General features: G+C 33.8%; 1 protein-coding gene across 1 annotated transcript; it reads right to left on the bottom strand.

Annotated features, from left to right (window-relative positions):
- Positions 1 to 1,083: 1,083 nt before the first annotated feature.
- LOC104901060 (cysteine-rich receptor-like protein kinase 15) lies at positions 1,084 to 7,054 on the bottom strand. Its single transcript, XM_010688603.4, has 7 exons — positions 5,158 to 7,054; positions 4,216 to 4,350; positions 3,998 to 4,119; positions 3,688 to 3,898; positions 3,171 to 3,408; positions 2,897 to 3,047; positions 1,084 to 2,624 (listed from the first exon to the last, which is right to left on the bottom strand). Exons 1-7 carry the CDS (start codon positions 6,008 to 6,010, stop codon positions 2,301 to 2,303), a joined length of 2,034 nt encoding a protein of 677 aa, XP_010686905.2. The 5' UTR covers positions 6,011 to 7,054; the 3' UTR covers positions 1,084 to 2,300.
- Between the last annotated feature and the right edge of the window lie 4,091 nt (positions 7,055 to 11,145).

The raw sequence follows: 11,145 nt of genomic DNA, 5'->3' as shown, positions 1-11,145 counted from the left end.
AAAGAAATAAGTCAAAACCAATTATATTAATATAAGATATATTTGAAACTAACATTAACAAAACAAAAATTGCATTATTGTAAATTATAATAATATTAATGTTTCATTAACACTAAAACAAAGCAAATGCTGAAAATATATTGCTAATCATTAGCTAAATAACCCAAGAACGCTATACTTGTAGGTGGTATAACTTCTCTCTCATTCAAGTTGATTTCTTCAAATGAAACGGGAGATACTTTATGAGCTCTTTGAGGATTGCAATGAAGAAAGTGTAGTACCATATATTCTAAATCCAACAAAATCCTAGAATCTTTCATTGTGGAAAATACATCTTCCACCATATACCAGTTATCCGAATTCACGTCTGGATCAGTTGTGACATCCTTGCAAACTTTGTAGAATTTATTATGTCCAGAACGGAACATTGTTAGTACCATAATTTCATGATCAAGAAAATCTGAATGTTCCACTTTTGGATGCCAAATATTGAAACGTGTAGGTGAAGACGATGCTTCATATGAATCATATTCATTGTCCATATGAACAAACGATTTTAGGAGAAGGCACGCAATTAGAGTTTATGAAGTTTGATGGTGTAGTGAAATGAAAAGATGATGAGGATATTTAAAGTCCTAGAATTAGGGTTCTAGTGTAATCAAACGATTTTAGAGATACAATCTCAAAGATTGAAGTCGATTTTTTTCAGAAAATCTAGTATACAAAAACGGCAAATAGGGAAGATAGAAAGAATCAATCCCTAAAATCATATACAAAAACGACAATAGGGAGGATTGTAAGAATCAATCCCTAAAATCATGAATTGCAATAAGAGAGAATGAATTAAAATATTGCATTATCAATCCCACAAATCACGCCAATCACAATGAGATTGCAATTATTCGGATTTTTACACGAAAATAGTTGATTTCGTGAGGGATTAAAGAGCAATCCCTCGTAGCCTTTATGTTTCTTGCAATCCTACGTGGCCTCTCATTAAGCTCTACGATTTAGGCTAGAAATCTATGTGGTACCTTCTAATGGCTCAAGGATTTTGTAATATATATTATAATAGATGCGAGTATGTGACGTGGGGTTGTGCCTCCATGCCATTGCCAATGTTAGTTCCATTATCTTTCGACCAAAGACCTAGATTCAAATATTTTCAATGGATGTCATGTAGCTTAATTGGTGAAGTTTTATAGAGTGGTATCCAAGATATCAGATTGAATCCCGTTTTAATCATTATGCTTAATTGCTCTCTAATACAAAAAAGAAAAAATTCAAATCTATTTGCATCCTTTTCTCCTTTTAATTAATCTCAATTCTCAATAAATCTAGAATTAGAATCATTATCACCAATGTGTGAACAAGAACGCAAATATGCAATAACCTATCGCACAAAAAAAAAAAGGAATAAAGCAGTAACCTACATAGACTTACATAAGTTACAGATCCATATGAAGCTAGTTCTAAGAGGCATTGAGTTGGGCCTGTCGTAGATAAAAACTATCTTACATGCCATTGCGCCAAGCTGGGCCGCTACTGGATCCATAATTCCATATCCAATATCACATACTAATAATAGTACAAATTTCTTACACTCATTCACTATATTTCCCTGGTAAAATAGGATCACACAAATTTTAGGTCATTAAACTCAAATCTTAGATAACCAAAAAAATGAAATCCGCTGTTTAAAATAGAAAATACTCTTAGAGTGTGTTTGGTTCATTTTTAGTAAAGGAAAGAAAAGGAAGAGAAAGGAAGGGAAGAGAAAGGAAAAGAATGGAAGAGAAAGGAAAAAAAACCTTAATTTCTCATGTTTGGTATAAATTTTCTCTTTGCTTCCGAATCCCCCCGCTTTTGGGAGGAAAGGAAACTGAAATTTTATTAACGAGTCTTTCCTTCCAATTCCTCCCATTTCCTTTCACTTAATTTTTTTTTTAATGAACCAAACATTGGAAAGTAATAAATTTCCTTCCATTTCTTTTCCTTTCCTTTCAAATTCCTTCTACCAAACAAACTGTTATAGTCTTACAACAAGCTATCGAAAAACTGTCTCATACAAAACTTCTTTTTGCTATAGTAATTACTAATTACCACAAAAACTTGTCTACATTATCTCAAACTTGTCCCATGTTTAGACGATGTTCCCAAAACTTATTTGTAGTCATATATGATAGTTTCTTATATATGAAGTATACAAAAACTAGTATGCAATAGGTGTGTTAGTTTATTGCATAATATGCACCTGATATACACAAGATCTATTGTATGCAGTTTGTCATATAAAAACTTTACCGAGGATCCATCTCTGTGTTGCTAGATGTCCCTGTAAACACTGTGGCACCAGAGGCAGAGAGGCCTACCCCAGAGAACTCATCGATCTCCGAATATGTGCCTGAGACGAAGAAATGAGGTGCTGTAGGCGGTGGCAAAACGACAGCATCACCATTTAGTGAAGCTACTACTGTAGCCATTCTTGGTCTTCGAGAAGCATCTTCTTGGATGCATAGTAATCCAATGTGGATGCACTTTTCTGCTTCTTCCAATGATGCATCATCTCCCATTCTTGAGTCTACCAACTTCATAGCATACCCCTCATCCCAAAGCCTCCATGCCTGTCATATTTTTCCTACCATTAGCTCGTAAATAACACTAGCATATTCAATAGATGCCCAAGAATAGTAAATAACCCCCTAAGTTAAATGCGGCTTCTTTTTTTTTTATGCATATGAGCCACGAAGGCAGTACAAAGAAGGGAAATGGGGATTCGAACTTGTGGCCTATCGTTCACAGCACCTCAATGTTAACCACTAGGCCAAGACATCCTTGGTTTAAATGTGGCTTATTAGTTGAGGATGAAAGTAGTAGTTGAAAATGAAAAACTTACGCGGTCAAGTAGGGATTCTTCATTTCCATCTAGTCTGAAGAAATTGTTCAACTGACCACTTACGATCTCCAGAACTAAGATCCCAAAACTATATACATCTGATTTCGCTGAATAATGGCCAGCAATCACATATTCTGGTGCCATATATCCACTGCATCATGTTATTAACTCTGTCAGCTTATCAGCTTTTTGAAGTGAAATGGCAGGGTGGAAATTTGATACCTCTAATAGCTAGAAGCCTAGAAATATGGAATAAAGACAGCAAACTACTCACAAAGTTCCAGCAATTCTGCTAGTGTTTCTCTGGGTTTCATCTGCCTTGAAAAGTCTTGCCATACCGAAATCTGAGATTTTCGGATTCATATCTTGATCTAATAGTACATTACTAGCTTTCATGTCCCGGTGTATGATCTTGAGCCGAGAATCTTCATGGAGATAAAGTAGCCCTCTTGCAATACCACATATTATCTTGAACCTTGTTTTCCAATCCAATGAAGCCGACTTTTTTTCATCTGACGATCAATATCAATTATCATAAAGGTAGCATGGGGAGAGAAAAATGTATTTGGCATGAAATTGACTCCCATGGTCCCATATTAGTTTATACACTTTCACAGTCTCTAATACACATCTTTCGTCATCAATAAGATCTACAATATTGTTATATTCTTATATATTCAAGAAATTTATTGTCAGAGTTTGTAAAGTTTGAACAAAAAAACAATGTAGACAAATGTGGGAGACATCACATGTAGTATAAGACTAAAAAAACTCACTGGTAAACATCATACCAGTTAGAAAACGATCAAGACTTGAATTTGGCAGGTATTCGTACACAAGTAATGTCTCTTCTGTAGCGAGGCAAAATCCGAGAAGTTTGACTAAATTTCTGTGTTGGAGCTCTGCAACTAAGTGAACTTCTGTCTTAAACTCAGAAATGCCTTGTCTAGAGAACTTTGAGAGCCTCTTTACAGCCACTTCTTCTCCATTTGCTAGCTTCCCCTAGATAAATATGAATATAGAAAACTCTTTCACACATGTTCCGAAATACAGCAATAGCAGGCAAATAATTGTTCTATGAACATGTATATCAATCATTACCCTGTATACTTCACCAAATCCACCTTCTCCAAGCTTTCTATCATCCGAAAAATTATTAGTTGCGGATATTATAGTTCTGCTGTCAAATTTCAAGGACTCCACAGCTTCAATATCATTAAAGCCTGCAGGAATAATTTACATGAATTGACTCAGCTATAAATAATGAAATCATTCAGTACGTAATTCTAGCCCAAAAGGGGTATTTAGGGTGGTCTCACCAGTAAGTGCTTTCTTCGACTTTCTCTTGCATACAAATATCAGAACTCCAACAAGAAGTGTCAATGCTACAACTGCTCCAGTGATCGTGCCTATCAAAACTCCCGTTAGCCTTTTTGTAGCTTTCGCCGGAGTTTCTGTTCCACACAATTTACAAACTGGTGTTACTGAGAAAAGGCATTTACACCAAAAAGAAAGCTTAGCTCTACCACAGATAACAAGTAGCCTCAGTTCAAAATAATTTTTTTTTATACAGTTCACAAATAATTGCTTGTCAAAGTAACTGGCTAATATAGCAATCGATCAAAGCCATCCTATTTGTAGTTAGAGAAGGGAAAGAAAAACAAAAAGAGTTAAAACTTCTATTTCCCTCAACCAACTTATCCGAAGAACAGTTTAAAGAGTTCTCATCATAGTAGCTATGCTATAAGCCTATACTATGGTTTTCTTTTCCCATGATCATAGCAAAAACTCAAATTTTTTTGATTTTATGATCGACTCAAAGAAGAACAATCAATAATAGAGAAATATTGGATCTGACACTATTCAATGTTGACTTCAGGATAATGAATGTGAACAAGATTAGCCCAAAATCAAGATCTTGACTCAACAACAATGACAAAGCCTTAATCTCAACAAGATGGAGTCGGCTGCATGAGTAAAGTTTCTTATCTCTGATGTCGTCAGCACATATTTTTCTGCCTCCAATTTCTTCTGTGAAGTGCTATATGCTCAAAATCAAGATGCTTTCTAACCCATAACAAAACTCTTGGGCTCATAAAAAGCAGAAGCCAATTCAATCAAAAAGTACATACAAGGTGAGTTAGGATTCATATTTGGTACCTAATATTATCCAAAACCTCATGCTTAACTAGTATGATAAAACCTTATTAATCACAATTCTACTAAGAAGAATTTATCAACGTTTAATCAAGGTTGCTTACCATTATTTAGAGGATCAAAGGCTAGTCCTGAAGAGTTTCTGACGGCGTCTCCATAAAAAGGATATATGTCATACCTCATATTACAATTAGGACACATCAAGGTACAACCACCCTTAACATTGCAAAGCTCTGTTGTATTCCCGATCACCATTTTAAGACACCGCCTACAATCATTCAAAGATATATCTGGTGTACACTCAACTAGTGTGTAAAGGGTGTTCAATTTTGTCAGGTTACCTACAAATCTAGCTTCTTTTGTAGCAAACTTCCTTTCTCTTCGACCACTTGTAGCATTGATCGTAGCTTGCCACATAGTATCAAGCAAAACTCGCGTAAATCCGGTCATATTACTCGTAACGTTCCATATATCAACAGAATTCTCTCTGTTCCACATTGGTATCATAGGAGCATCATGCATGGAACCAAGAAAAGACCTGTTAGAGTAATGAAGAACACATTGATCAAAATACCATACTGTTGAGTCTTTCTTTCCCGGGCAACGAGTACCTAGCTCGTGCGATGCTAGTGATACACACTTCTTACAAGCAGCATCAGTGATATCAAGACGGCAGAAAAACAGGCCGTACACCTTGTCAGATCCTCTGCCAACACTTGTATTATAAAAACGGTTTACATGACTAGTGTTCGACGAGAGATAAGATAGAACGATATTGATGTTGCTTTGATATTTACTACTAGGAGAAACTGTAGCCATGTCTGGGCATAGAGCATAGACATATGCTTGGGAAGCTTCAGTTGCAGGGGCAGCTACTGAAGTGTGGATAACACACAAAATTAACAGATAAAGGAAGATAAACAAGGGTGGCCATGATCTAATAGTATGAGTTCTCATGTCTAAGAAATGAAAGATAAGCTAAAGACTAAAGTATGATCTTAGTTTTTGAACAGAGTAGGGTTTATAATGTGAATGAGATAGAGTTGTTACATAAGACAGAGAGAGCAGATACAGTAACCTCTAATGTTAACCCACATGTGACACTTAAAAGTATGACACATTGACACCTAGTTCCCTCCTACCTTTGAATTTTTCTTTTACTAAAAGTTTCCTTTTGTTGTAACTTGTGAGTAAAAACATAATTTTTATACAATAAAACACCACTCCATCCACCAACAATGATACTAACTCCATTTGATATTAGTAACTATCTTTTAAGGCTATACACATATTATGAACTTGTTTCACATATTCTATTGGTAGTTAAAATGACAAGTAATATTCCGTTCATACATTGAATGGGAATAGTTATAGCATAGTGATCGTACAATTGATACAAATATACAACTATGATGTACGAAGAATTAGTTTAGTAGATTAATGATACGGAAGGGAGGAAAGTATATTAACCATTATTTCGTTTTTTCCTATGTAAAAGAGTTCATCCAAATATCAAACGGTATGGTGGAGAAGAAGAATGTAAATATCACCTATCTTACAAAACTGTAAAGTCGTGTTCACCCTCCATTGCTAACCACTGGATATAGTTTTTCTAAACGACTTGTTATTAAATTCATTGGATATAGTTTTTCTTGCCGGTTCGTTTTTTTTTTTCCAGTTTTTTTTAGGGGTGTGCACAAGTACTTATGGTAACGTGTTTTGCTGCATTGCTGCACTGCTGCACCCCTACATACGAGATTTCTTTTTACTTTTTTTATTAAAAAAGTTAAAATGAACCATGATTAAGTTAAGGATAATTTTAGATGCTGTATTTAGCCTTTTTTTTTTGTTGTTGTATATAGAACTTATGTATTTTTAAAACTAAAAACAAAAAACAATAAATCATACAAAATGGTTTTCACTTTTTTGTTGTCAGTTTTTTCAAAATCATCACGTTTCTAATAAATTTGACTAATTTTTGATTCATTATAACTTATAAGACATATATCATATAACTTTTAAATACAAAAAACCAAAAACCTAAAAATTATAATGATGTCGAGCGAGCTAAATTTTCGAGTGTGTAGTGTTTTTTGAAATAAAAGGTCCTAAATTGAACTAGTTTTTAATGTAGAATAATATTGTATTCAACGAAGTGCCGCCCGCCACGTCACATTCTTAGAAATGCATCCTGAATCCTGATCCACGGTTGATCTTGAGTTGTTACAGCGTCAAGTCAGGCTAGGTAATTCCATATTTCCATTCTAGCGGCTACAATTTGAGGGACTTGACTACTTGAGGTAGGGGAAATAAATCTAAAAAAGAAAAGATAGCATTTACTCCGCTTGTGGTACAGTTGAGCACATCTGATACTACTGAAATTCCCAAATACATATCGGTGGAGAAATTAATATGAACACCCATGACCCAACTGTGTACCTACTGTAAGTCTGGTTATGTGGCATTGTTTCAATGGACAAAATTCTTTTTGCTTTTGCATAATTGATTATGCAATTACTCATTTTAGCCAAGAAACCGTCATGTGCAGAAGCCAGAAAGTCCATACCAACCAAAAGCAACAATCTTACTCCATCTAATATTTCAATATCATGTTAGAAAAGTTAACTTTTGTAATCCTTGACTAGTAATAAATACTTATAATCCAAAATATAAATCTGCCAAAGCTACTGAATTGGTAAAAGGCTCATGCTAAACAGTAAACACTGAACATTTAACAACATAAAGTTTCCATTCTTGAATAGTGTATTGTTAAGAATATTTTGGCTTATTTTCGAAAGATAAGTTACATAAGTTAACAAAGTTGTAGATAAATCCGCATAGGTTCAAATAATTTCCGATAAGTTTTGATAATTAATAAACCAAATGATTTAAGCAAAACACACTTTTGATCAACAAGCTCATCGTTTATAGCGGTTATAACTTATAATACACTAACGACTAAGGCTCTATTCTTTTGACCTGAATAAGTCTAAACTGAAATGAATTTATCTAAACTTATCTGATCTTAAATGAATTTGTCTGAACTGAATTAAACTGATTAGAAATAAATGTCTGAACTGAACTCAATTGAGTATTATTAATAATTACAAGTAGAGTAATATTTTTCTCATCATTGATAATGATATTCATTATTATTATTAGGATTTTTTGTAGAGAATGTCCAACTAAAATAGGCTTTTTGTGGAGAAACACCACTAAAAAATTTTTTGGATAGAAGGACCAATTAAAATACTCCGGTTGGCAACTAAACACCACTTTAAAATTCTTAGGCCATAATGTCAACATTCCGGTTGTTGACTTCTTTTTCCCTCCAAAAGATCGATTTTTTTCTTTTGTCTCATTCAACCTCATTTTCCTACTTAAAACCCTAATTTACCCAATTTCCCCCAAAGTAATTGAAAGTGCTCTCCTCCTCAACTGCACTTCACTCAATCATTTCCAACAATTAATAACCAAGGTCAGTTCCAAATTTCCTTATACCTAAATGAATTTCTTCCTTTAACTATATTTTTTGAAGTTTGTGTAATTAGGTTTTCGGTTTTAGCGAGATTGAATTACGGATTTGATAACGTCAGGGAGGTCATCTTCAGCCACTCGAATAGCAACCATATGTGGTTGTGGCATCTCTAAAGCTTAGGTCTTGGACAAAAGATAATCCATGTAGGATGTTTGTTGGTTGTAAATTCTACAATCTGGAAACTGGAAGTAAGGGATGTAGTATGTTTTGTTGGTAGGATGATGACATCATTGATTTGCAAAAAAATATGATGAATGATCTTGTGATGGAGAAGAAGACCTTTATCAATGATGTGAAAATCTGAAGAAAGAATTGGCTATGGTGAAAGAGGAAAAATTGAATCTGGCTGATCAATTGGATAAGGTGAAATTGAAGGCAAAATTGAAAAGGGATATTCCATTTGGTACCACTGAATTTTTGGCTTTTCCATTTGGTACCACTGTTATTTTAAAATTCCACATGATACCACTCTAATTTAATATTAATCTTTATCATACCATTTTTTAAGTAAAATGTTAGTTAATGGTTGAACAATAATACGATTTTGTTTGGGTTTGCATGTTTCTATTTGCAGTTACAAAAATTTAATAAATTAAGATTTTAGGGTGCCGTTTTAACCCTCAAAACTCTATTTTTCAGTCAAAATTTTCATAAAAATGATCATTATATTCTATGTCTTTTAATTGTCAAATATGACCTCAACTTTGACCTTAACGACTAAAACGATTACTAAAACCTTAACACGAATTAAAACATGTAAATCAAAGTAAAACTCTAGCCTATTTTAACTTAAATTAACACTTTACATAGTTGAATGCTACAATAGAGAATAAAATCAAATTATAGTAGTACCATGTAGAATATCTGAAAAATAGTGGTACCAAATGGAAAAGCCAAAAGTACAATGGTACCAAATGGAATATCCCAATTGAAAAATCAGAAGAAAGAAGTGGCTATGATGGTTGGGAAGAAGTAATTGGAGTGTTAGTGGAAGGAGAGAAGATCTGGTAGGTGAGAGGAGTGAGGGTAGAATGAGACAAAAGAAAAATTAGTCAACACCGAAATGTTGACAAAATGACTTGAGAATGATAAAGTGGTGTTTAGTTGTCAACGGAAGTAGTTTATTTGGTCATTCCCTCCAAAAAAACAAAATTAAGTGGTGTTTCCCTTGTAAAAAGCCTATTTTAATGGGTCTTTTCTTACAAAAAATTCTTATTATTATTATTATTATTATTATTATTATTATTATTATTATTATTATTAATAATAATAAGAAGTAGTTTGAACTGAACTGAAATGAATTTGTCTAAACTGATCTGATATGAACTAGACTGAAATAAATTTCCATTTATTCAGTCCAAAAGAACATAGCCTAAAATACCTTATATTTTCCACACTCATCCATAACTTCCCCCTATTTCCTACCAAAGTTCTTTCCCAAATTCCAATTTATAAGTTATAGCAGGTAAAAAAAATGAGAAGAGCACCTTCTAATTAGTCATAAACGATGCAAATATATTGAGTTCTCCTCGAAGAGTGTAGTTAGAAAAAACACGGTCTCGACAAATGTAGGTACTCCATTAGAGAGATTATACACATAAACTAGGTTTATGTGGTCCCCAGGTACACCACCAATAAAATCTTGTCACATCACCTAAGCCAAAAAAATTGGGAGGGAAAATGGAGAAGCTTGGGGAGGGGGGGGGGGATTTTCAGCATTTGGAGCCATAAAGGAGAGTTGGGCGAGAGTTTTGGAGGCGAAATTTCATTTCTTCAGCAAAATTTTTTTTCCTCTATGTGGTAAATTTAGAAAAGTTACTGAACATTATGGTAACTTTTGTTCTAAGTTCATCTTCACCCATCGATGAAATGTCTCAAAGAGATACAATTTATTAGAATACCATGATTGTTGAGTATGTAAACACTAGGTCTTTAGGTCTCACTTAGGATCTTTTCGACGAGATGAGAAGGTGTTGATTTGGTGTGGATGAATATACATTTGGTAGTCTTCTTAAGGGTATTGCTTGCAATGGTTAGCTTATTTATGGGGAGCAATTGCAGTCTACTCCCAGTAAGTGCTTAGGCATCAAATGGAAATAGTATGATTGTATGAGATACAATAAGTAAAGGCTTTCCTAACGAGAAAAGCTAAAATACCCAAGTAGACAATATTAAGTTGTCTAACATAATGACTCTTGAATAGATCTCCAATGATCAAGTTGGGGAATAGAACTAGAAACTTATTTGTGGGTATTGCTTGCAATGGTAAGCTTATTTGTGGGGAGTAATTGCATTTTGGGCTGTGAACCGAATATTGATGATGAATGGTTGTTTGCAATATATGGAGTTTTTACCTGTTAAAATAAGTATTAGATAATGATGGGAGTATAAGAATAGTGAATGATCAATTTTTATATTATTAAAATAATAAGTTGTTGATGATGAATGGTTGTTCCAGTAGTTCGATATGTTGTGGAAGATGAGAGAATAACGGCGGAAGTATTAGATAATGATGGGAGTATAAGAATAGTGAATGATCGATTTTTCTATTATT

The sequence above is a fragment of the Beta vulgaris genome, chromosome 8 (genome assembly GCF_026745355.1).
Source record: "Beta vulgaris subsp. vulgaris cultivar EL10 chromosome 8, EL10.2, whole genome shotgun sequence".
NCBI classification, from domain to species: Eukaryota; Viridiplantae; Streptophyta; class Magnoliopsida; order Caryophyllales; family Amaranthaceae; genus Beta; species Beta vulgaris.
Note: the sequence above shows the minus strand (reverse complement) of the source record. Positions and strands in the feature narration are given on the sequence as shown.